Below are 27,189 nucleotides of genomic sequence, written 5' to 3'. Positions count from 1 at the left end.
AATTTATTTGAAACTAGGGGAGTCAGAGAGTCTGTAGCTTGTGGGAGAGAGGATGGTACAAAGAAAGGGTGAGTGATTGGAAATAACATCAGAGTATCCATTCATCCATCCATCCATTAAAAGATCTCCAAAATTCTCATTTCCCTTGTAAAAATTTTTTAAAGCAAATTCTTTTTTTCAAAAATTAAATGTAAACAGTAGTTGTCCATTGTTCCAACTTGATCAGTTAGGGAAGAAGGACTCCTGGCCCATGATTAGCCAAAAGTATAGTTTACTAAAACCAAAGTGGTTACAGAAGAGGCAAAGCTGGATCTGAGATTTTCGCAGGCAAAAGATACAATTAACTTTCCCTTCTTCCAGACCAGCCCCCCTAGTTATCAGTCCATGTCCCGGTCTTCGGCCATTCTGCTGACTCTGTATTCTTTGAGTGTAACCGTGAGACGGCTGGTGCTTCTCACAGGATGATCCTATTTAGTTTTGATTCCACTGAGTTCCTTCCCTGTGTCCCTATCCCCCTATTCTGCCCCACATTATTGATGTCAGGCTGACAGTTTGCGATACGTAGCTTTAGCAGAATGGAAGCTATGACAGTAGACCTTACCAGGAGTATTCATGGTAAGCAGGGAAAGTGATATAAAATGGTGTCAAGACCATCCAAACCCCAGATAGATATTGTTCCATAAAGCAGTTATTGTCATGGAGAAGGCTGGATCCAACCCAATGACCCTGTTTAACGCAGGGGTCCTGGTGGAGCAAAAGTCTGTCAGTATGGGCAGGGATAGAGATAGGTGGTCCTGCAAATAACCTGGCCTTGAGGGCTTTCTAAGTGATGACCATCAGTTTGAATTGCCTACTAGTACAGTACAGTACAGTACTGTACAATACAATACAATACAATACAATACAATACAATACAATACAATACAATACAATACAATACAAATACAATACAATACAATACAATACAATAGCAGAGTTGGAAGGGACCTTGGAGGTCTTCTAGTCCAACCCCCTGCCTAGGCAGGAAACCCTATACCATTTCAGATAAATGGCTATCCAACATCTTCTTAAAGACTTCCAGTGTTGGGGCATTCACTACTTCTGGAGTTTTTCACTGATTAATTGTTCTAACTGTCAGGAAATTTCTCCTCAGTTCTAAGTTGCTTCTCTCCTTGATTAGTTTCCACCCATTGCTTCTTGTTCTGCCCTCAGGTGCTTTGGAGAATAGTTTGATTCCCTCTTCTTTGTAGCAACCCCTGAGATATTGGAACACTGCCATCATGTCTCCCCTAGTGCTTCTTTTCATTAAGCTAGGCATACCCATTTCCGGCAAACGTTCAGTAACCCCTGCAGCCTGCAAAGCAATGGTGTTACATAGAATAGAATAGAATAGAATAGAATAGAATAGAATAGAATAGAATGGAATGGAATGGAATGGAATGGAATGGAATGGAATGGAATGGAATGGAATGGAATGGAATAGAATTAGGAAAGAAGAGAATTATTTTTTGGCCAAGTGTGATTGGACACACAAGGAATTTGTCTTTGCTGCATATGCTCTCAGTGTACATAAAAAGACAAGATACATTCATCAAGAATCATAAGGTACAACATTTAATGATAGTCATGGGTACAAATAAGCTATCAGGAAACAATCAATATCCATATAAATCGTAAGGATACAAGCAACCAAGTTATAGTCCTGCAGTCATAAGTGGGAGGAGATGGGTGATAGGAATGATGAGAAGACTAATAGGAATAGTAATGCAGCCTTAGTGAATAGTTTGACATTTTTGAGGGAATTATTTGTTTAGCAGAGTGATGGTGTTTGGGAAAAAAACTGTTCTTGTGTCTAGTTGTCTTGGTGTGCAGTGCTCTATAGGGTCGTTTTGAAAGTAGGAGTAGAAACAATTTATGTCCAGGATGTGAGGCGTCGGTAAATATTTTCACGGCCCTCTTTTTGACTCATGCAGTATACAGATCCTCAGTGGAAGGGAGGTTGGCAGTAATTGTTTTTTTCTGCAGTTCTGATTATCCGTTGAAGTCTGTTTCTGTCTTGTTGGGTTGCAGAACCAAACCAGACAGTTATGGAGGTGATGTATTGTGTGCACCCAAAACTGCATGTGCCGTTGTGTTCTTGATCAATGACAGCTTCTGAACAATCTTCAAGGGCTGCCTCATATGCAGTCGTCCAACTGTGAGGCGATTTATTTAATCCCTAAAGAAAAACAGATTTTATTTTGGCAAAGGCAGAACTTTTGAGCTGCTTTAGCGACTTTCTGCTTTCTGCTAAGCTTAACCCTTGCCCTCCTTCTTCTAAGATATTCTCACCAAGGAGGGCAACAGCTTCATTCATTCACTGTCTGGGGCCAGAATCAAATCTGCCTCAATTTTTTCCCCACAAAATCACAAACTCGAAGAGAAGTCAAAGAGCTAAAGGAGAGAAAATGCATTTGTTAGGAATGGGAGACAAGCCGAAGAAAGAAAATGCATGTGATTGATGTGGTGTGTGGGAGACCCTGGGAAGCAAGAGCATTGAAGGGTGAACTGATGGATGGAGAGCCAGTGGACTGCCTGTTGTCTAAAGAGAAGCATAAGTCAAGACTGCTAACAAGCACCTCCCAGGGATGGCAAGACAGAGGCACTGGGTGAATCAAGGAAGGGTATCTGTGAAAGAGAAAGAATAAAAACAGGGGAAGGGACTACTGTGTTAGAAACAAGGATGAGCAAGCAATTGAGAACTGGGCAGAGGTAACAATCTTTCGTGTAAAACCAGCCTGGTCAAGAGATTAAGGTTTTGGAAAGATCCTGGGAGATCCTGAGCCATGTGGTTTTAAGCTGCTCATTGTCTCCCTGCTTAGCCTAGAGTGTAGTTGTTTGGGGGAGGAAAAGACGAGACGGGTGGGCTATGAGGAGCCCTGGTGGCACAGTGGTTAGAGTGCAATATTGCAGGCAGACTCTGCCCTCATCCTGGAGTTGGATCCTGATTTGCTCAAGGTTGACTCAGCGTTCCATCCTTCTGAGGTCGGTAAAATGAGGATCCAGATTGTTAGGGGCAATAGGGTGCCTCAGAGAGGAGGGGATCAAGCTGTTTCCCAAAGCACCTGAAAGCCGGACAAGGAATAATGGATGGAAACTGACCAAGGAAAGATTCAACCTCAAAATAAGGAGGAACTTTCTGACAGAAAGTCAGATCAACAATCAACCCATAGAACAGACGTTGCCTTTGGAAGTTGTGGGAGCTTTACCACTTGAGACTTTCAAAAAGAGACTGGACTGCCATTTGTTAGAAATGGTGTAGGGCAGTGATGGCGAACCTATGGCACGCGGAGCCATTTGTCAGGGCATGCGAGGTGCTGCCTTGTTAGCTGGCCAGCACGCATGCGCGCGCTGGTCAGCTGAGTTCACCCTTTTTTAAAGCCATTTTTTGCCCTCCCCAGGCTTCAGAGGCTTTATGGGAGCCTGGGGAGGGCGAAAAGAGCCTCCCCCCCCCCGAGATCCTCCAGAGGCTTCATGAGCTTCCCTGAAGCCTCAGGAGCGCAAAAAACCAGCCCTACGGGCAAACCAGAAGTTCGGGAACGGACTTCCGGTTTGCTCGGAGGTTCGTTTTGACTGCTCTGGAGGCTTCAGGGAAGCGTCCTGAAGGTCCCTGAAGCCTCCGGAGGGCTCAAAACGACCTTCCAAGCAAACCGGAAGTCACTTCCTGTTTGCTCAGAGGTCATTTTGACTTCTCCGGAGGCTTCAGGGAAGCGTCCTGAAGGTCCCTGAAGCCTCCGGAGGGCTTCCGGCGGGGGGAGGCTGTTTTTGCCCTCACCATGCTCCTATAAAGCCTCTGGAGCCTGGGGAGGGCAAAAAAAGAATGAAAAAAATGGGGGGTCGCGCCTCTAGTGTGTGCATGCGCACGGATGTGTGTCACGCATTGCATTAGGGGTGCGGCACGCCCGCACACGACCCCGCTGTGCTCCCCCCACTTATGGCACACGAGCCAAAAAAGTTTCGCCATCGCTGGTGTAGGGTCTCCTGCTTGAGCAAGGGGTTGGAATATAAGGTCCCTTCCAATTCTGTTAATTTGTTATCTGTTATCTGCTAACATTGCAAACCATCCAGAGAGTAAAGCACTGTGAAGTAGTATATAAGTATAAATGTTATTGCTATTGCTATGCAGATTTCTTTGGATCCTGGAAGAACAGTAAGAAAATAATAATAGTCAAATATTATTAGAAAGCTGCCATTCATACCCTTTATATTTGGCCCATGTCCTGAGTAGCTTTTTCCCAGTTATGGCCATAGGTCATCTGAAGACACCAAATTTTTAGAAGCCATTTGCAACACTCATTTAGCTGACTTGGATATGATATGCAGGATTTGCTCATAACAAGCATCCAGTTTAGTCCTTGGATGCAAAGTAGTTTGCATTTATTTGCAGTTTAGGGATTGCAAGTGGAGTTTTAGGTTTATCAGCAGATTGGTAGTGAACTTGGAAGTCAAGTTTCCTCCTAGGATTAGTTAACCTTGAGGGGTCGAAGCAGGTATTTCCAATTGACGCCTTCTCTGCATGGTAGGTGGTTTTTGCCTCTGCTGCCCCCCCCCCCCCCCCCCCGCCCTCCAACATTATGACAATCTCACTGCAAAGCATGGAATTATTTAGATTTCTCAGTAATCACATTGAGCTCAGCATGAGGCGTGCAGTTCAGTCTTCTACTGTATTTTTTTTAAAAAAACGGGGAAACATGTTCCAAATATTCATAAACATCCTGTCTTCAAACATATGGAGACTTGTATGTATCTTTTGCTGTTTTATGTAATTGTGAACATAAATTGCTGAGAAACATTTTTTTAAAATGCAAATTATCCTGTTTCCATTCCATTTCCAGACTGATAAATGTCCCTGATGTTAAGTTTCTTTAGCACAAACTTTTTCATTCTAAACTCTTTTTTTATTGTAAGTGCTGCTGCGTGCCTGCAGCTTTCCAAAGGATGCTAAGGTACTTTGTGAGGTGATATGTGACATTTTGAAGGGCCTGCTGAGGAAATTATCCTCCACTGAAAGCAAGCATACGTAGTCCTCGAGTTACAACCACAATCAGAGCCAGAATTCCCATTGCGAAGCAATGAGCTGCATCCACTTATATGAATGCTTTTCCTGCAGCTCTTAAGTGAATCATGGGGTTGTAAAGTGAATATATCTTCTCCCATTGACTCACATCCCACTTGTGTCGGAAACACTGAGGTGCTTCCAGGTTGAAAGGATTAGCTGATGGCATCGTCATTGCCTGGGGGATGCTCAGTTAGAGGCTCCTTTTATATTCCCGCCAGGAGCTGGACCTAGAGACAGGAGCTCACTCCATCCCATGGCAGCACCCGGGTCTCAAACACAGGCTTGCTGCGTGTCAATGCAGTGTCCTCACCCTACGAGCCACCCAGGGGTGAGTTCCAGCTTCTGTTACTTCCAGTTCACTCAGGGACGCTCTTTGCATGCTTGATGCGCACTGCGCACTCCACATGTATGCACAGTAGTAAAAAATTGCTTCTGCGCATGCACAGAAACAAAAAGCAAGATGGCAGCTCCATAGGCGTCGCTGATAGAACCGGTTCGGGGGTGTGGCCAGCCGAGTTACTACCTACTCGGCCGAACCGGTAGGAACCAACCTCTGGAGCCACCGTGTTCCTTGGTCCCATTGACTTTGCTTGATGGAAGCCAGCTGGGAAATTGACAAGTATCAATCACATGACCCAAGGGCACTGCAAATATTGTAAATACAAACTGGCTGCCGAGTGCCTGAATTTTGATCCCAGGACCGTGGGGATGTTGCGCGAGTAGTGATAGGACCAGTTATAGGCCTCTTTTTAAATGCCATTATCATTTTGAATGGTTGCTAACCAAATGGTTTTAAGTCAAGAACTATATCAGATGAGTATTGCAATATATTGTACACAATCTCATAACCCTAGGATGCTGCAACCATTGTAAATACAAGCCAGTTGCCTAGTGTGTAAATTTCCATCATGGGACCGCCGGGCTTTGTAACTGTTATAAGTATGAGGACTGGTGGAAAGTCACCTTTTTCAATGCCATTCAGTGGTGGGATTCAGCCGGTTCGCATTAGCTCGGGCAGGTAGTTGGAAGAATCCGCTGCCCCCCACACCCCTCCCAGGAGTCTCCACACGGCCCCTTTTGGATGCCAGGTAAATGCAGGCGCCATGCAGAGGGTCTGGGAGGGCAAAAACTGGGCCTCACAAAGGCTTCACAAACAGTCTGTGAAGATTCCGACAGATATCTGCTTGAGTTGCCACAGTCTTTCAGGGGTTACCTTCTCTCCCTGAGAATGCTGCCTTATTGCCAAATGTAGAGCAAGGCCAAACTTAGCACAGAATCAAACAGAACTTTTCAAAGCTTGAACCGACCAGATGAACGAATTGCTTCCTGCAAAGGCTCACATCCAGTTCGCTCCTCTTTTATGTCTTATGGGAGGGGCCAATCATCTCCCAGCCTTACTCCCAAGTCGACCCTGTTTTCTTAATTGTTCATGCCTTCTGGCAGCTCTGTGTATGCGCACACTGGGAACAGGCTCCCGCTGTTCTTTTGCCTTGCTGATATCCGACTCTGGAGACAGCAAATAACTACCAGATGACCCTGATCCCCTCTCTCCCTCCGATGCAAAGCCCTCGTCAGAGCCTTCCCCAGACTCCAGGACTGGCCCAAGTTCCTCCCCAACCTCCTCACTGTCTGAATCTGCTGCCAGCTCCGCAGGCCACTGGTAGACCACAAAAGAAGGCTAGATTTCCTGGTCTACACTACAACCCTGAGACTCCTTCATGGTGTCCCATCCAAAAAGTAACTTGATCTGATTTGTGAGTCCTTCTCAAAATCAACAGAAGATAGTGTAAGGAATCCAAAGGGCCACTCAAAGAGATTTTGTTTCGGCCCAATGTGCTTGATCAAATATGTTGCTTTTGGGAGGGTGCTGCAACAACAGAAGCAATACAACATCACACACTAAAATAATAATTTGCAACTTACAGATCTGACAATTCCTAAAAATGAGCAGTCTTACATGTTAAAAGGAAGGAGGGAAAGCTTAGGGTTCAGAGAGAAAGAAAGAGAGAGAGAAATATCATTATATTTGTTTCTTAAACTGAGAAGAACAATGTTACTATAATGAATACAAAAATAATTGTGCATCGCACAGAGCATTAACATTGTTAAAACATCTTGCCCAAGTTTTCTTTCTAATATAAAGAAAAAGAGGGGGAAAAAACAAACAGAAGATTACTGCAAAGACAAAATAAGGCAGGAAATTGTAGTACCTCATGGAAAGTATGTGAATGACTCGACAGGCATGTTCTCCAAAACCAAAGGCGATGTTTACTTTTTCAAGTTCAACAAAGATCAGCCAGCAATTAACCTGCCATCTGCTGTGACAGATGCCAGAGAAAACCCAGGGGGGTGAAGACAGTCAATATTGCAGCCACAGCCACATCACTGAAGCTCCGCCCACTTTTTATGTTTACCGTAGGTGAGGCCTTGATTTTTGCCTGTGACTACCAGGTGGATGTTTTGACCCACTCCTGAGGACACCACCAACTTGCACCTTGAGCAGGAGTGGGGGGGACATTCCAACTACTAAACTCAGAGAAACTCTTTGGTTCCATATTGTGCTATCTATCTATCTATCATCTATCTATCTACTTACCTATTTATCATCTATATCTATCTATCTATCTATCTATCTATCTATCTATCTATCTATCTATCATCTATCTATCTATCTATCTATCTATCTATCTATCTATCAATCAATCAATCTATCATCTATCTATCTATCATCTATCTATCTACTTACCTATTTATCATCTATCTATATCTATCTATCTATCTATCTATCTATCTATCTATCTATCTATCTATCTATCTATCATCTATCTATCTATCCATTGTCTCTATCTATCATCTATCTATCATTTATCTACTTACGTACTTATCATCCATCCATCTATCTATCTATCTATCTATCTATCTATCTATCTATCTATCTATCTATCTATCTATCTATCTAAGGATCAGATGATGGAATGTATGTACACATGAGGCCCTGGGGATCAGAGGAAGGGTCACGTGTGGAGATAGGACCTAGATATGGATGAAATGCACATGAGAGTGAGGAATATGAATGCTGATAAAACATTTTCTCTTGTCTTCATTTCTTTGCCTTGACAATTAAGAGCTTTGCTCCTTCCCTGTCTCTCTCGCTGAAGAGGAAGTGGGGGGGGGGAGGTTGCTGCTTCAGACAAAAGTTTTAAACTGCTTTTGCTTTTCTCTACGGAAGGAGGGGAGTCTCGGGGGAGCTGCCTCAGATAAAACCTGTGTTTTCTTTTATTCTGCTCTGCAATAGGAAGGAGGGGGCTGCACATTAACAGCAAGACAGAAGTTAGCACCTTAAAACCACTAGCCAGGATGTTAGAAACAAGAATAGCTCGCTTATAAGAAAAAACCCCAAACCCACATAGCTGGCGCATTTGCAAGATACCTATGACCAGGAATGAAAAACAGGTGGCATGACATTGAGCTATTTAACATATCAAACGTAAGGGTTTAGAGGGGCTGGAATTCATATAACCAATCAATATTATCTGTTATGCATGCATTATTAGGAGAAGGGCAAAGGGTTGAATGCAACCATCCCTTGACTATAAAAACTGCAGTGAGATTCTAGTCTTGGCCCTTGGTTAGCTTTTCAAACCGGGGACCTTACATCTTGGTACCAAAATAAAAGTAGAATTCTGTATCACACCTTGTGTCCGGTGACTTATCGGCTTCGACACCAAGCAAGAGCCCAGGTTTGGGGACAACAGTTTGGTGGAGAATGCGGGCAGACACGCTTGCCTGAGGGACAAATCAAAGGGGAGGCCTCCAGGTCATGTAAGTTGGCAGTTGAGAGGAGAGTGAATCGTTCCTAAGAATTATATCCAGCCAGGTACCTTAGCTGTGCATTTATCCGGGGGCAGCTGCCCTTAAGTCCTTGTGAGCCCGTCTGAGCTGTGACTGGGGAACTTTAATAGCAAGGGCTCCTGGAGTGGACATGCGTGCCATCCTGGCTCAGAGACAGGGTGACTGAATGACCATAAGCTGCCTACTTTTGGACTTGGCCCTGAGATAAGTCCCTGGACGGTGTGGGACTCAAAAGTCAAAGCCCAGAAAAAATCAAGGGGTGGAAAATGTCATCATGGAGAAAGATATTGGAAACAAAAACCAGGCTTCCTCTGATTATGTGGCTGAACTTGACCATCCACGGGACGAGGTGAGACTATTGTGGGGGAATTAGATACCTGTCAGGAAGAACAAATGGTCCCAGTAGGTGGGACCCGGAAGAAGGAAACCAAAAAGGTTCCTGAAGGGACAGATCAACTGGATCACACACCCAAGGGAACAGTTGAGCCAGAACTCAATTGCTCCTAAGGGAAATTATATTGCCAGGAGCTGAGGGGGAGCTACGTAAGATGTGGGTGTATGCTCTATTCTCAATGGCTAATTTACATACTGTATTTTTCACAGTATAAGATGCACCTTTCCCCCCCTAAAAGAGTGTGGAAATGTGGGTGGGTCTTATACACTGAATACAGCCATTTTTGGCTTCCAGAAGCCCTGCCTCTGCATCCAATTTTTGCAAAAAACAATGGGCTGTTTTTCCCTAAAACTGAGCTTTTTTTGCCTTCCTTAAGCCCCTAGCAGTCCTCTGCAGGCTTCAGCAGGGCTGGGACAAGGCAAAAATACCTCCATATTTGTGAAAAACGGGCAAAAGAAAGGCTGTTTTTTTTGCAAAAGCTGATGGTTTTTGCCTTCCTTAAGCCCGCAGCAGGGCTGGAGAAGGCAAAAATGCCTCTGTTTTTGTGAAAAAGAGGCAAAAAATGGGCTGGGTTTTGCAAAAACGGGGGCTTTTTTGCCTTCCCTCAGCCCCCAGCAGCACCATGCAGGCTTAAGCAGGGCTAGGGCAAGACAAAAACACCCCCGTTTCTGCCTGCAGAGGCTGTTGTTTGCCTGTTTTTCACAAAAACAGAGGCATTTTTTTCTTACTTATCTCTTCGAAATCTTGGTGCGTCTTATACACCAATGTGTCTTATAATCTGAAAAATATGGTAATTGGAAAAATCAAATTCCTAATTATAGAGAGAATCCAAATCAGATGCATGGCCTTTTTGTGTTCATTTTCCAAACTCATCAGCCTACTTGGACAGACATACGAAGTCTGATGGAAATTTTATTAACGCCAGAGGAAAGAAGGATGGTGAAGGGAAGCATGGACAAGGTTTTGCAGAAGGATTATGCAACAGATCCGCACTAGATATGCCCACTGGAGGAACCAGATTGGCTACCTCAGTCCATTCGGCTACAAAACTATCGGATCTTGGTTTTGTTAGGACTCAAACAGGAGGTCCCAAAGGTTAAGAACTTGGAGAAGGTCTACCAAATTCAACAGAAACAGGATGAAAATCCAGGGGGAATTTCTAGAACTCATTTATCAAACCTTTAGGCAATATATTGAATTAGATCCCGAGGCTGAAGAAAATCAGAGAATGGTCAATATGATCTTCATTGATCAGTCTGCAGACAGCATTAGGGCCAAATTACAGAAGACAGAGCCCCCACCCCAGGAAAGGCAATCTCTGAACTTGTGGAATTAGCATACAAAGTGTATACTAATTGGGCTCCAATCTCAGAGAAGAAGGAACTTCAAAGGGCAAGAAGAAATGCAATTTTTCTCATCCAGGCTCTTAGACAGGAAGAGCAGGAAGCCAGGGGAACAACTGCGGGAAGAATTGTAGGAGGAGGTAGTTTGCGAGGATTGGTAGTTAGAATCCCAAGCCCAGTCAGAGGAAGAGCCCTCCAGTTGCCAAAATGGAAGAGGGTTAATGTCTACACAGACAGTAAATATGCATTTGGAGTTTTACATGCTCTCGGGGCTATTTGGAAAGAAAGGGGTATGCTCACTGCTCCGGGGGGGGGGAGCAATCAAACATGGTCCCCAGATCATAGAATTACTGGAAGCTGTACACTTCCCTCATGAGGTTGCAGTCGTGCATGTCAGGGGTCATGCCAATGACGCCACCTTGGTGGCAAAGGGAAATTGGGCAGCAGACAAGGCAGAAAAAGAGGCCACTCAGCTGGCCCTTGTACAGGTCCGTCCCCTGACCCCCTATCAGTTGGAAACATCCTTGTCCAAACCATCCTACACTAAAGAGGAAGAAAAATGGGCTCAAGAACTGGGAGCCACTTGGTCCCAGGACGGGTGGTAGAAGTTAGGACAAAGGGTGGTGGTGCCTAAGAGCTTTGTTGACCCAATTACACAAAGACACACACTGGGGGGCTAAAGCGCTCCCTGATTTTGCCACCCGATACATGCTGGCAAAAGGCACCTATGCTGTCGCTAACCAGGTCACTGCAGCCTGTCTCCATTGTGCACAAAACAACCCAAAGACAGCAAAGAAGCCTCCTTTGGGAGTCCTTTTACAGGGCTCATGCCCAGGGGCTGTGTGGCAAATAGATTTCACTGAATTTCCCCAGAAAGTGGGATTTGGAGATCTCTTGGTTTTGTGTGTACTTTTTCTGATGGGTTGAGGCATTCCCATACCACACAAACAAGGCTAAAGAAGTAGCCCATATCCGCACTCTGTCAGAAAGCCCATCTGCACTGGCCCATTCCCATAGCTTTGCCACAGCTCAGAATTATTTATTTATTCATTTTATTTTATTTTACTTTATTTTATTCATCAATAGGTACAAGGAAACAAGTAGGAAAAACACCTGAAAAAATGGCCCAAATAAATGGATAAAAATAAGCAAAACATAGCCATAAACATATAAAAAGAGTGCATTTAAATCGGACAGTAGGACAGGGATGGTAGGCATGTTGGTGCGCTTATGCATGCCCCCTTTATGGACCTCTTGAGAAACACGTAAGGTCCACGGGAGACAGTTTAAGGTAAAAGGTATGGGGGTTAGAGGAACAAACAACAGGATCAGGTAGGGTGTTCCATACATTTACTACTCTGTTGCTGAAATAGTTTTTCCTGAAATCAATGATTAGAATGGATTACATTTGCTGTGTATCTATTGATAGTCCTTGTGTTGTGTTGTATTGTTGCAGTTGAAGTAAAAATAGTCATTAACAGGTAGGACGTTATGGCAGATTATCTTGTGCACTAAGATCAAGTTGGAATGTAGACGGCGTAGTTCAAGGTTATCCAGGCCTAAAATTTCAAGCCTGGTGGTATAAGGAATTTTATTACAAGCAGACGAGTTGAGTCCTCTTCTTATAAAATGCCTCTGGACCCTCGCTAATGTTTTAATGTCCAAAACGTATCGTGGGTTCCAGGCAGGTGAGCAGTATTGCCCCACGAAAACATAGTGGCCTTGTTTAGCTGATGCTTGCTCTTATGTTTCTTGACCTGGATACATGAGACCCAAATTCTTCTTCCAAACAGCTTCCAGTTTCTCCTTTGCTCCTTGTGGGGCTGAAATGGTTAAACTCATTAGGTGAAACTAATTTCTCTGAATACTTGCTATTTTCTCTGGAAGAGAATCTGCCAGAAGCTATGGCAAAGAAAGATTTTATGACTTTTAGCCCGTAATATTGTTATTTCTCTCTTCTTTTCCTAGGAGGTGAGAGCCTCTGGGAAGGTTGCGATGAAAGGAGATCAAGGAGAAAAGGTGAGCAATATAAGGAAGATTTAATGGAACCTCCAATTGTCATATTAATTTTATTTATTCTTGTACTACAGCTTCTGTGCTGTTCCATTCAAACAGGACTCTGAGCAAGCTACATTATTTGATCTAAGAAAATTAAAATAATAATCAATACAACAAAAGGAAACAAAAGAAATAACAGCCCCAATGCCTGGGCAGCAACCATTAGCATACACCAGTCAATACCAGGAGAATTCTCCTCATAACAAGTCTGCTTCCAAGTTCAATACTTCCACAAAAACTAATAGAGTTGGGGTAGGGTTTTCAATCTAATTTTGGGGGAAGGATCTACCCCAGTGGTGCGATTCAACATTTCTTACTACCAGTTCTGTGAGCGTGGCTTGGTGGGCATGGCAGGGGAAGGATACTGCAAAATCTCTATTCCCTCCCCACTCCAGTGGAAGGACACTGCAAAACATCCATTCCCTCCTCCCTCCAGGGGAAGGATACTGTAAAATTCCCATTCCCTTCCCATTCCAGGGGAAGGATACTGCAAAATCTCCATTCCCTCCCCACTCCAGGGGAAGGTTACTGCAAAATCTCCATTCCCTCCCCACTCCAGGGGAAGGTTACTGCAAAATCTCCATTCCCTCCCCACTCCAGGGGAAGGTTACTGCAAAATCTCTATTCCCTCCCCACTCCAGGGGAAGGATACTGCAAAGTCTCTATTCCCTCTCCACTCCAGTGGAAGATATTGTAAAATCTTCATTCCCTCCCCACTCCAGTAGAAGATACTGCAAAATCTCTATTCCCCTCACACTCCAGTGGAAGGATACTGCAAAATCTTCATTCCCTCCCCACTCCAGTGGAAGGACACTGAAAAATCTCCATTCCCTCCCCACTCCAGGGGAAGGTTACTGCAAAATCTCCATTCCCTCCCCACTCCAGAGGAAGGTTACTGCAAAATCTCTATTCCCTCCCCACTCCAGGGGAAGGATACTGTAAAATTCTCTACACACTCCAGTGGAAGAATACTGCAAAATCTCAATTCCCTTCCCACTTCAGTAGAAGGATACTGCACAATCTCTATTCCCTCCCCACTCCAGTGGAAGGACACTGCAAAATCTCTATTCCCTCCCCACTCCAGGGGAAGGATACTGCAAAATCTATATTCCCTCCCCACTACAGGGTAAGGATACTGTAAAATCCCCATTCCCTCCTGATCAGCTGGGTGTCGGGAGGCAGAGAATAGATGGGGACGGGGCCAGTGAGAGGTGGTATTTACCGGTTCTCCGAACTACTCAAAATTTCCGCTACCAGTTCTGGAGAACTGGTCAGAATCTGCTGAATACCACCTCTGATCTGCCCTAGAAAAGTGGGTGGATGACTGAGAAGGCTTTTCACCACAGTTCCTGAAAGAGAATGGAACCAGATCATCCTTCTCAATCTTATTGGGTGGACCGAAGCCACTGACAGAAGTTGGTTCTACAGTTATCCAGGTCCCCAAATCAAGTAGTTGTGCCTTTGGAAAGAGAGTTGGTATTAACTGGTAGCTTAAAAAAGATATCCAAGCAAGGATATGTCCTTCTTATTGAACAGGATAACAGAGTTGGAAGGGACCTTGGAGGTCTTCTAGTCCAAACCCCTGCTATAGCAGGAAACCTTACACATTTTAGACTAACCTCCAGAAGTTATGAATGCTCCAATGCTGGAAGTTTTAAAGAAGAGATTGGACAACTATTTGTCTGAAATGGTATAACGTTTCCTGCCTGAGCAGGGTTTTGGACTAGAAGATTTCCAAGGTCCCTTACAACTCTGTTATTCTGTTATTAAATGGTTGTCCAATCTCTTCTTAAAAATGTCCATTGATGGAGGACCCACAACTTCTGAAGGCAAGTCGTTCCACTGGTTAATTGGAAGGGAATTTCTCCTTAGTTCTAGGTTGGTTCTCTCCTTGATTAGTTTCCATCCATTACTTCTTGTTCTGCCTTCAGGTGTTTTGGAGAATAAGTTGATCCCCTCTTTGTTGGAACACTGCTATCATGTCACCCCTGGTCCTTCTCACTCCAGCTATTTGCTTGTCCATATAACAATAGAAACATGGGCCCATTTCAGAAGATAGTTTGTGCCTTCTATTTATCTGACTTTCTGCTTCCATCTGCATGACACAATGAACTATGCAGCATTTTTTATGAATATCTATATCTCGGAAAAATATAAAATCAAAACCCAAAGAAAAAATTAAAAAGACAGAGGGGAGGGTGGAGATAGAGCAAAATTGTAGAGTTGAAACTAAAACTATAGAAAAAAGTAACTTCCGACTTTCTATAGTATAGATAAAACCCTAAAAATCAATGACACTTTGAACTAGAATAAACTATAACAAACAGTACTTCTATTATCACAAACAAGTCTAATCATCAAGACCTAAAGTTAAAATGTCATTGATTTCAGCTTCAAGGGGGGAAAAAATCCAAGCGTGATTTCCAAGTACAAACGAAGCTAGACAAAGTCTTTTCTTTAATCAAAGCAGCCCATTTTGACATCTCTGCCAATTCCATTAATTTCACCCTCCATTCTTATATTGTGGGAGTGTATGTGTGTCCTTCCATTTCTCTCCATATATAGAAGCCTTGTTGCTGTGGCTTGTGAACATCTAAGGAGGAAGATAAGCCTTCTAATTGTCTCTGGTCCACTGGGCACACAGAGGATGTGTTAACCCTTCCAAGTTCATCCTGGCTTCTGAAATAGAGACAGAATCCTAGAATGGCTCTGGAAGAAGGAGATGGCCTCACACTACATTCTTTCTGTTTGCTCCCTATGGCTTCCAAGGTGTTTTCACCCCATGTTTCTGTTGTGAAAAGAGAGAAACAGAGAGCATGATATAGTGGTGAAGATCCCATGTTCTAGTCCATTGATGCCCTTTTCGGCACTGAGTGGCCGAATTGGAATATGTTTGCATGTATGCACGCCGAAGTACTGAAAACCCAAAGTCCCACTGGCAGGTGTGAATGCACGTGCCAGCCAGGTAGTCTTCAATTTTCTGGCACATGCATGCCTGCTGGCCAGCTGGTCTTCATGCATGCCGGAGCACCAGAAACCTGAAAACTAGCTGGCTGGCAAGCACAGGCCTATTTTTGGGGCTGATTTCAGGCCCTTTTTGGCCTGAAAAATGGATTAAAAGTGGCCAGAAAACAAACCAAGAAGAACCCAAAAATGGCCAGAAAATGGCCCCAAACCACCCCAAAATAGTTTTGGACGGTTTTCTGGCCATTTCCAGGCCATTTTGGGGCTATTTTCAGGCTGGTTTTGGCCAAGAAACAGCCAAAAATGGCCCTGAAAATGGCCCCAAAATGGCCTGAAAATGCCCCCAAAAAGACCCGAACAACAGCCAAAAACATTAAAAAACCAGGCCATTTTGGGACTGTTTTTCAGCCCTTTTGGGGCCCAAAAATGGCCTCTTTCTAGTTTCTGGGAGTGCCAGAAACTAGAACAGCTCGTGACAGCACATGTGCCACAAAGAATGCTGTACGTGCCACCTCTGGCACATGTAGGTTTGCCATCATGGTTCTATTCTGTCTTCAGTCAGAAGCTCCTGAAAGAGTTTGGATGAGTTCCTCTTTCTCAACCCAAGGTCCAGAGTGATCTAGTGGTGAAGGCACTGATGAATGAGGAGGCTGATGTTCTACTCTTCTCTTAAGCTAATAAAAAACAAATTGCACATATCTCTCTCTTGAGGGTCCCAATCTGGAAAGGGAAGAAGTGTAGATTCAGGACAACTCAACATTCCCAGTTTCCTTCCATCCTCTCTGAGTCAGATCCCAGCCTTTCCATCTGTGAAAATCTGGGTGAGGAAAGGTCACCCACATGGCTTTCCTCTAGGACCGTGATGGCAAATCTATGGCACGCGGAGCCATCTCTGAGGGCATATGAGCCATTGCCCTAGGTCAGGGATCAGCAACCTGCAGCTCTAGAGCTGCATGTGGCTCTTTCATCCCTCTGCTGCAGCTCCCTATCACCAGTCGGGATCACAATTTTGAGAGGAGCTTCTGGTTTGGGGGGAAAGCAGGGCACGCCAGTAGGAACTCTATGGCGAGGGGCAGGTTGCGCTAGGAGGAGACTCTATGGTCATGTGCTGGCCAGCTGATTTTTGGGCTTTGAAGGGCCTCAGGAGGCTGGAGGAGGCCATTTTCGCCCTCCCCAGGCTTCAGGAGAGGGGGGAGTCATGTATGAATGTGGGGGGGGCAGCAGGGGGGTCATGCATGCATGTGCGGAGGGAGAGAGGGGGTCATGTGTGCATGTGCAGGGGGCGCACGGGGGATTGAATTATGGGTATGGGCACACAAGCCAAAAAAGGTTAGCCATCACTGCTCTAGGGAGAACTGTCAGTAGAATTATCTCCAGCCCATCCTAGCCTTAATTGTACATAGAAGTGGTTGTTGATTATTGTTGAAAAGCCAGTAGCAATCAACCAGTGGGGTAGAGATCAGTCTAATTTGGGGGAGGGGAAAATGGTGCTCCAGAGAAAGGGGTGCATGACTGAGAAGTCTTGTCCCCACAGACCCTGAAGATGACATTCCTTAAGAGCATTGCAAGAGATTACCCTTCCCAACCTTATTGTGTTGTCAGTATGATTAGTATAATTACTAAGACTGTTTTTCCTATTACTAGAAGACTGGGGGGATTACAGTTAAATTAGGGACACTGAACCGTAGCTTAATAACCCGACTTCCAAATTACACTTACAATTATTTATTTATGGTCCCAGGCCAATAAAAAAATAATTGCTCTTTATTTCTGAAGTTTGATTCCAATTCTTCCTATATCCCAACACTGAGATGGAGAAAGTCACTTTGTACCAAGCAAATTGAAATTTTATTGTCTCTTACTCTGTCCATCCATCCATCCATCCATCCATCCATCCATCCATCCATCCAATGAGAAGGAAAAAGGAAATTATCTATCTATCATCTATCTATCTATCTATCTATCTATCATCTATCTATCTATCTATCTATCTATCTATCTATCTATCTATCTATCTATCTATCTATCTATCTATCTATCATCTATCACTCTCTATCTAGTGTGAAGGAAAAGAAAATATCTGTTTCTCTCTCTCTTTCTTTCTCTCTCTCTCTCTCTCTCTCTCTCTCTCTATCTCTATCTATCCATCCATCCATCCATCTATCACTCTCTATCTAGTGTGAAGAAAAGAGAATGTCTGTCTGTTTGTCTGTCTGCTGTCTGTCTGGTTATCTGTCTGTCTGTCTGTCGCTGTCTATCTATCTATCTGGACAGAAAAGAGAATATCTATCTATCGATCAATCTCTACTGTGAAGGAAAAGATAATATCTGTCTGTGTGTCTGTCTGTGTCCGTCCATCCATCCATCAAATGAGATTTGAATGTGTAAAAGAACCCTACCTCTTAAGAAAAGTCAGTATGGATGGTGGAAGGCTCTAAATATTGTAAAAAGAAAAGAGACAGAAATTCAGTAAAATGTCCTTTTTCGCCATCTCTGGCTGGTTTCAACCGTGCACCAGACCTGTAGAGGCCTGGCATTAAAAAGCTCCTTGTTCCTCAATGGCAGCTTTTTTTGGGAAGCTCTGCAGATGCTAATCCTTTCCTGGCCAGCTTTCAACAAACAATTTTTTCCTGGTCTTTTTTCACTGTTCCATACTTCGGTGCTCCCTATGGCTGAAAGCAAGCGAGCAGCGCCTCCCTTGCCCTGCTGGGGCTCTTCTGCACAGTTAGGAATTATCAATCTCATAGGTTTTAATGCACTATTCATGCGCAATTGCCTACTCCGAACGTTATGAGGGTTGCAGCAGCTGCCGGGGTGGAGATTGCCATTGGTTTCAACTCAGCTTTTCTGCTGAATCTACTTCATCTTGGGCCCTGCCTAGATTTAGCCATGCAATTCTCCGAATCCACATTCTGTTAAGTGTGTCACATTTCATCTCGAAGGGAACTTTCTGTGCCCCAGAATTCTTCTCCTGCTCAGGCTGAAATTGGATTGCAAGAAGAATTTCCAGCTTTTTTCCACTCTTAATTGTAATAAAGTCATATTGTTCTGTGATACCCAGTACGGGGACATTAGCTACTTTTTCACATGACGTTTAAGTAGAAAACAAGAGCTACCAGAAGACGTTACTGCCTATCCATTCTACAGTGGAGTCTAATTTGGAAGATTGCGAATTCTAGTTTCATTAAAATCCCTGCCCATTTTCTTTTTCCACTTGGCTGTTCTGCAAAATGAATTCTCATTTACATGGGAACGGGCTGAATAAGATTATAACAGGGGGGAGGGGTTCCAGGACCTCAGATTATAACAAGAACTCTGCTTTTGATTTTATGTTGTTTTATAAAATGATCTCAGATTGTTTCTGAGTTAATTCAAGTAATGTTTTGGAAATTTCACCCCTACCAGAGTTACTTTCTTTTAAGAAAATAACAACCTTGTCTGGATGCCTTAAGTCTTTGGCATCCGTGCCAGGGCTGGTGGACGTTACAAATGGAAAATGCATCTGGAAGCCGACCCTATTGAAAATAGCAACTGCTCCTCCTTTAGGGACGGTTCACAGTTACAACAGTGATGAAAAAATAACTTGGTGACCAATTCTCTCATTTGCAACCTTGACAGGTCTATAAAGCAAAGGAAAGCTGAAATTAGAGCATAAGCACACAATCGTGGTTTCATTTAGCAACCACTTTCTTTAACAAGTTGTGGTTGCTAATTGAGGACTGCCTGTACAGATTAGAACTTGAGTTTGGATGTGCTGCCCGTTGAGTACATCTGAGTGCACAATCCAGTATATCTAAATCTATATTGAAATTTGCATCTGATATACAGGTAGTCCTCTACTTACAACCATTTCTTTAGTGACTGTTCAAACTTACAACGTCACTAAAAAAAGAGGGGGGACTTACAACCAGTTCTAGAATTTACAACCATTGCAGCATGCTGCAGTCATGTGATCCATCATTTAGATGCTTATCAATCAGCGTATATTTATGATGGTTGAAGTGAGAAACTCCCAGCCAGTTTTCGATAATCAAATTCCATGAGCAAAGCCTGATTTACTTAACAACCAGATAATTCACTGAATAATCTCAGTGATTCACTTAACAGCCATCACAAACAGGTCATAAAATTGGGTGTGACTGACTTAACAGCCTCCTTGTTCAGCAACAAAATTTCTGATCCCAATTGTGGTGAGGATTAGCTAAAAGTGTAAGGACTGAAGGTAGTCAACAAAGATGATTAGGGGACTGGAGGCTAAAACATATGAAGAACGGTTGCAGGAACTAGGTATGTCTAGCTTAAGAGAAAGAAGGACTAGGGGAGACGTGATAGCAGTGTTCCAGTATCTCAAGGGTTGCCACAAAGAAGAGGGAGTCAAGCTATTCTCCAAAGCACCTGAGGGCAGGACAAGAAGCAATGATTGGAAACTCATCAAGGAAAGAAGCAAACTAGAACTAAGGAGAAATTTCCTGACAGTTAGAACAATTAATCAGTGGAACAGCTTGCCTCCAGAAGTTGTGAATGCCCAACACTGGAAGTCTTTAAGAAGATGTTGGATAGCCATCTGTCTGAAATGGTATATGGTTTCCTGCCTAAGCAGGGGGTTGGACTAGAAGACCTTCAAGGTCCCTTCCAACTCTGTTATTCTATTCTAGTCTGTCGCCTTTCTGGCAGAGGGCAGACAAATAAAAGAAGACATACAGAAGCAGCTATTCTCTGATAGGGACATTGATAGAAAGGTGTTACTTCTCCAGTGTCTGCCACATATGCTTTCTAGCAGCACTCTAAGCCAGGGGTCTCCAAACCTGGTCACTGTAACACTTGTGGACTTCAATGCTCAAAATTACTCAGACAGCCAGGCTGAAGTCCACAAGTCTTCTTTGTTGTTGTTAGTTGTGCAGTCCTGTCTGATCCATCGCGACCCCGTGGGCATCATTCCTCCAGACCTTCCTGTCCTCTACCATCCTCTGGAGTCCATTGAAGCTCACAGCTACTGCTTCAGTGACTCCGTTCAGCCACCTCATTCTCTGTCGTCCTCTTCTTCTTTTGCCCTCAATCTTTCCCAGCATGAGACTCTTCTCCGGGGAGTCCTTCTTCCTTCTGATCAGGTGGCCAAAGCATTTGAGTTTCCTCTTCAGGATCCGGCCTTCTAAAGAGCAGTCAGGGTTGATCTCCTCTAGGCCTGACCGGTTTGATCGCCTTGCAAGGGACTCGTTGGAGTCTTCTCCAGCACCAGAGTTCAAAGGCCTCCATTCTTTGGCGCTCAGCTTTCCTTGTGGTCCAACTTTCCACATTTTTCTTAGGGCAGTAAAAATTTCCCTCTGAAGTTCTGGTTTTGGCTTCTAGGCAGCTTCCCTTCCCTTGGGGACAATCTTCTACTTTACTGGTTTGTTGGGAGGAAACTGTGGCTAAACCACACTGCCTCGTTTCTCACATATATGCCTTTAGCTGCAACCAGAATTTGGCCAGGAAACAGAGATGTTGCCTTGCAGACAACCAAGTTATTGTCATGACATTTCTAACAGAGCCATCCTACTGAATCCCACTGAATCGGGTACCACTCCCAAGACAGGAGCCTTCAGGAACTTAGCAACAGGCTAAGTTGCCCACATTTCATTTTATACCTAGGAAGGGAAAAATGGGATTCAAGTGAAACATTTCATAAAGTAATGTGTTTTATTTTTTATTATTATTTTGACCCAGGGGCTTCCACTCAGTGGACCATCTTACAAAGTGCTCAAACTGCCCAAGGCTAATTGCTTAGATTTTATTTTTATTCTTATTTTAGCACCCATTATAAAATGCCCTTGTGGTTCATAGGTGAATGGCCAGTTAATAGTTCCTGTACATTTGTATGCCTCTAGGAATGGATTATGCAATAGACATCCTTTTTTAAAAAAATTGGGGAGGGGGCACAATATTTTACCAGGGGAAACAGCTCCTTAGGCAAGATGACTGAAGATCTTCTAAAAGGCAAAATAAGTCTGCATGAGGAGGAGGAGAAAGGGGGGCTTCCCATCACAGTAGCTTTTTAGGACTTATATAAAAGACAATTTGCTCTAAAGCGAAGGAATGGAATAAGAGGCTTAATAAATTGGGACATTGCTCCAAATAATCTAACACTTTAAATGCAGAGGTTTATACTTTTTTAAAAAAACTGAGCAGGGCTGCTGGCTTGCATATCCTCAAGTATGTCTCAAAGATGCTTTTTCAAAAGGCAAAGGGACTTTGTTTCTCCTTGAAGATGTTTTGCTTCTTCAAGAAGCTTCTTCAGTCCTGAGAGGAGGAGAGGAGGAGAGAGGAAAGGGGAGAGAAGGAAGGAAGAGCAAAGGAGAGGAAGGAGGGAAAGGATAGAAAGAGAACGAGGGGGGTAGGAGCAAGAAGAGGAAGAGAGGAGTAGGGGAGAGGCAAGGGAAGAAGGAAAGGGTAAGGGGAGGAGGAAGGAAGGAAGAAAGTAGAGAAGGGAGGGAGAGTGAAAAGAAAAGAAAAAATAGGGTGGTGACAATACAAAATAGGTGCACAGGATGGTAAGCAAAGCAACCCTGATTGTATATTTTAACCTTTTATATGGAAAAACAAATACATAAAAGTGATAAACAAGAACAATAACTATGTGAATGTATACCTGTAACTATATATAAGAGAATAAAAATAAAAACTTATTTTTTAAAAAAGAAGCTTCTTCAGTTATGACTGAATGGTGGAAGATGGAAGGATTTGGTTTGAAAGTGGGGTCAAAGAGGCCATCTACATTAAGAGTGAACATCTTTCTCTCAACAGAGGGGGATGGATATGGCACCACCTATCTCCTGTCTGAGGGACACGGTGGCTCAGTGGCTAAGACGCTGAGCTTGTTGATCAGAAAGGTCGGCAGTCCGGCAGTTCGAATCCCTAGCGCTGCTTAACGGAGTGAGCTACCATTACTTGTCCCAGCTTCTGCCAACCTAGCAGTTTGAAAGTAGATGCAAGTAGAAAAATGCAAGTAGAAAAAATAGGGACCACCTTTGGTGAGATGGTGACATCGTTCCGTGCACCTTCGGCATTTAGTCATGCTGTCCACATGACCATGGAGACGTCTTCGGACAGCGCTGGCTCTTCGGCTTTGAAACAGAGATGAGCACAGGGCCCTAGAGTTGGGAACGACTAGCACATATGTGCAAGGGGAACGTTTACCTTTACCTTTTATCTCCTGTCTACAACACAGTCATTTTGGCAGTTCCAAGAAGGCTCCACACCCACTTGCACTATTAAGGTGACCCTGATGACACAGCTCAACCTCCAAGTGGCCTCAACAACTCTCATAAAGAGTGCTAATAACCAGATGACTGCAAGGAATGTGAATCCTTCCATCCTCCACCATTCAGTCAGAACTAAAGAATCTTCTTAGATGAGAAGCAAAACATCTTGAAGGAAAAACAAACTCCAGCTGTCATTTGAAAAAGCATCTATGGGTCAACAATGACCTGGATGACTGAGAATCCCCATAGATGTATCCTGAAGTAGGCAAAAGTTTTGAGTAACCACCAAAGATCATTCAAAACCATAAGGATATGCAGGCCAAGTAGCCCGTTTAATTTTTCTTTGGAGTCAATTCAGGTCATCCTTGACTGACAATCACAATTGACCCCAAAGTTTTTGTTGCAAGTAAGACACCTGTTAAGTGAGCTTTGACCCATTTTACAATCTTTCTTGCATTAGTCGTTAACTGAACCCCTGCACTTTTTAGGTTAGTAGCAGAGTTGCAAAGTGAATCTGGCTTGCCCATTCCCCATTTGCTTGTCAGAAGATCACAAAAGGTGATCAAATGGCCCAGGGACACAGCAACCATCATCAATATAAGCCAGTTGCTATGCATGCAAATTTTGATTATGTGACCATGGGGATGCTGCAAGTGAGAAAAATGCTCATAAGTCTCTTTTTTTCCAGTTCTGTTGTGACTGAATGGTTATTAAACGAATGGTTGTATGTTGAGGACTACCTGTATAAGCTTTGAATGTTGCAGTAACTCCATCTGGATCATTTCTTGTTTCATGATTGCTGCTTTTCTTTTTCTTTTACAGTGTCCTCCATGTGAGAAGGGGTCGTCATATGCAAATGTAAGTAAGAGTTTGATGTTCCTGTCACTCTGAGATTCCAACAACTTTGAATGAAGGGAAGTGATCTGTCCCTTGAATGTTGGCTTGAACTGGCACTCAATTGAACTTGTAATTTCAATATGCTGTGTTTGGCTTTTTTAACTCCCAGTGATCCTGCCCTTATAAGTCCTCAACTTATAACCTATCAAGCTCCAGCATTTTCAGTTAGCATAGTCCTTGTTCACTTTAGCTAGGAATTCTGAAAATTGGGACCTTAAAGCAGTCTTTCTCAATCTTGGAAACTTGAAGATGAGTGGACTTCAACTCTCAGAATTCCCCAGTCAGCAAGCTGGCTGAGGAATTCTGGGAGTTGAAGTCCACCCATTTTAAAGTTTAGAAACACTGTTGCAGTGAGTAGAGAAGATTTGCGCCAAAAGAATCACTTGGAATCATGTGGAAATTCTTGGTGGGACAAGACAGAAGATAGGTGAAGGCTCAAGAAGGCAGAGGAAACATAGATAAGTAGAATAACAGACTTGGAAGGGATCTTGGAGGTCTTCTAATCCAACCCCCTGTTCAAGCAAGAGACTCTATACCATCTGAGGCTAATTCAGGCAAATGGTAGATTGAAGCAATCCTGGTTTTCTGACTTTGGCCATCAGAATATTTGGAACAGCTGTCAATTGTCCCACTAGGGCGAAATTCAAATCATGGCCTACAGAACCTGGGGACAGACACTGATTACAATGCCAGAAATGAGACTATAAGAGTAAACAATAATAACGAAGACAGGGGAGAGTCAACCCTAGCTATTCTTCGTAGGCTTGGAATGAAGACAGAAAAAGTTTCTGAGTCAGAAACTCTTAATGTTGACAAGTTTTTTCTTCCTGGCAAGTCTCCTGTAAGAGCAGAACAACTTTGGGTTGCTCCAAGGAATTCTTTTTGTTTTTAGACCAATGGGCCTGGAGAAGATGGCTTGGTAATGAAAAGGATTTCCATTTAACCTATGACAGGGCTTGCAGCACAAAATGTTAGTGCTCCTCCTCTCCAAAAAGCAAGATAATTGGCCACTGTCTTTCAGTCCGTCTTCTTAGCAGCTGTTCCAAGGTCCTGTGATTGCTTGCAGTCCTTCAAGAAAGTCTTCTCCTGCTTAATGAGTTTGCTTCAGGGTGGAGCTTAAAGCAAGACACAGGATCAAAGGAAGAATGGTAACTCTAGAGAAGAAGGCAGGGAAAGAAAACCCAAGCTTTAAAATAACTTGGGTTTTTTTTGGCAGGGGGAGTGGGGGAAAATGACCAATTACTAATGCAATGCAATTCCAGAACAGATGTTCACTGACCATTAAGGGACATTAGCCAGTCATTCACATATTCACAGAGTCAAAGGGGGTCATTTATGCCATCCCGTGAAACCTACTGCTACACACAGAAATCCAAATTAAAGGTTTTCCGACAGATGGCTGCCCAGCCTTAGCTTAAATACATTTTGTGAAAGACTCCAACACCTCCCTTGGTGCTGAGTTCCAAATTGGTTTTACTATTAGAAAGTTTTTGCCTATTGCTGAATCAAAACCTTCACGATATAATTACTCCATCTCCTGCATTCTGACGTAGAACAACCTCGATGGTTATTTTTGCCAGGCTTTTTCACGAATTTCATAGAATTTCATAGAATCAAAGGGTTTTGAAGGTCTTCTAGTCCAACCCTCTGCCCAAGGCAGGAGACCTTATACCAGTGACGGCGAACCTTTTTGGCACTGTGCCGAAAATGGAGGGTGTGCACACATCTGGGCTGCAAACCTGGAAGACCTCGTGGCATTAAGAGCGGCCAAACGTCAACATTGTGCCGCTCTTATTGCGTCTGCAGATAACCGCCCTGCCGCCCTGTTTCGGGTGACCCGCTCCCTCTTGTTTGAGAGACCACGGGAAGCCCCATTACAGGGCAGAGCAGAGGAGTTTGGGAAATATCTACAGGACAAAGTCGCTCAAATCCGGATGGGATGGGCCCCTTTCAGTGGTTCAGTAGAGACGCCCGTGGTGAGTCTTGAGGGACCGCTTTGGGAGGAGTTTGACTCGGTTGCCATCGAGGATTTGGACAGGTTGCGTGGACGTCTGCGACCCACCACATGTTTATTGGACCCGTGTCCCTCCTGGCTTGTACTGGCATCCTGGGAGGTTACGCGCGACTGGCTCCTGGGCCTGGTGAACGCCTCGTTGGGTGAGGGGTCTCTACCGGCCGCCTTGAAAGAGGCGGTGGTGAGGCCCCTGCTCAAGAAGCCTTCCCTGGACCCAACGGACCTAGTCAATTATCGTCCAGTCTCCAACCTTCCTTTTTTAGCGAAGGTTGTAGAGAGTGTGGTGGCACAGCAGTTCCCACGTCACCTGGAGGAAAATGATTACCTAGACCCGCGCCAGTCCGGCTTCCGACCCGGGCACAGCACGGAGACGGCCTTGGTCGCATTGGTTGATGATCTCTGGAGGGCCAGAGATAGGGGTTGTTCCTCTATCCTGGTCCTATTAGATCTCTCGGCGGCATTCGATACCATCGACCATGGTATCCTGTTGCACCGGCTAGAGGGGCTGGGAGTCAGGGGCACCGTTTTACGGTGGTTTGGCTCCTACCTCTCTGATCGGACGCAACGTGTGTTGGCAGGGGAGCAGAGTTCGACCCGGAGGCCACTCACATGTGGAGTGCCACAGGGATCGGTGCTCTCGCCTCTCCTGTTCAACACATATATGAAACCGCTGGGCGAGATCATCCGTGGTTTTGGGGTGGGATATCATCTGTATGCTGATGATACTCAGCTATACATTTCCACCCCGAACCACCCCAATGAGGCCGTCGAAATGATGTCCCGGTGTCTGGAGGCCGTACGGGTCTGGATGGATGGCAACCGACTAAAACTCAACCCTTCCAAGACGGAGTGGCTGTGGCTTCCGGCCTCCCGGTTCAACCAGGTGCTTCCATCTCTGGCCATCGGGGGCGTCCAACTAGCCCCCATGGAACAGGTGCGCAATTTGGGCGTCCGCCTAGATGCCCGGCTGTCCATGGATGACCATGTAACAGCCATGGCAAGGGGGGCGTTCCATCAGGTCCGCCTGATGCGCCAATTGCGCCCCTTATTGGACCGGGATGCCCTACGCACAGTCACCCATGCGCTAGTGACGTCTCGCCTGGATTACTGCAATGCTCTCTACATGGGGCTTCCCTTGAGATGCACTCGGAGACTACAGTTGGTCCAGAACGCGGCCGCGCGGGTGATTATGGGGAGGACTAGATACTCCCCTGTAACACCTCTCCTGCGCGAGCTGCACTGGCTTCCTGTGGTCTACCGAGTGCGTTTCAAGGTTTTGATTATGATCTTTAAAGCGCTTCATGGCACAGGGCCTAGTTACATGTAGGATC

At 44.4% G+C, this 27,189-nt stretch overlaps 1 protein-coding gene across 7 annotated transcripts in view; it reads left to right on the top strand.

Annotated features, from left to right (window-relative positions):
* Positions 1-27,189, top strand: part of COL16A1 (collagen type XVI alpha 1 chain) — a 289,804-nt gene that overhangs the window by 104,982 nt on the left and 157,633 nt on the right. For all 7 annotated transcript variants that reach the window (XM_081962316.1, XM_081962321.1, XM_081962318.1 and 4 more), the window contains 2 exons: positions 12,656-12,706; positions 23,770-23,805. In XM_081962316.1, coding sequence (XP_081818442.1) covers positions 12,656-12,706; positions 23,770-23,805 — 87 coding nt within the window. The remainder of the gene's footprint in view (positions 1-12,655; positions 12,707-23,769; positions 23,806-27,189) is intronic.

This window comes from Natrix helvetica (assembly GCF_964273705.1).
Source record: "Natrix helvetica genome assembly, chromosome: 9".
In the NCBI taxonomy this organism is placed as follows: domain Eukaryota; kingdom Metazoa; phylum Chordata; class Lepidosauria; order Squamata; family Natricidae; genus Natrix; species Natrix helvetica.
The sequence above is the reverse complement of the archived record's forward strand: the minus strand, read 5'-3'. Positions and strand labels throughout refer to the sequence as shown.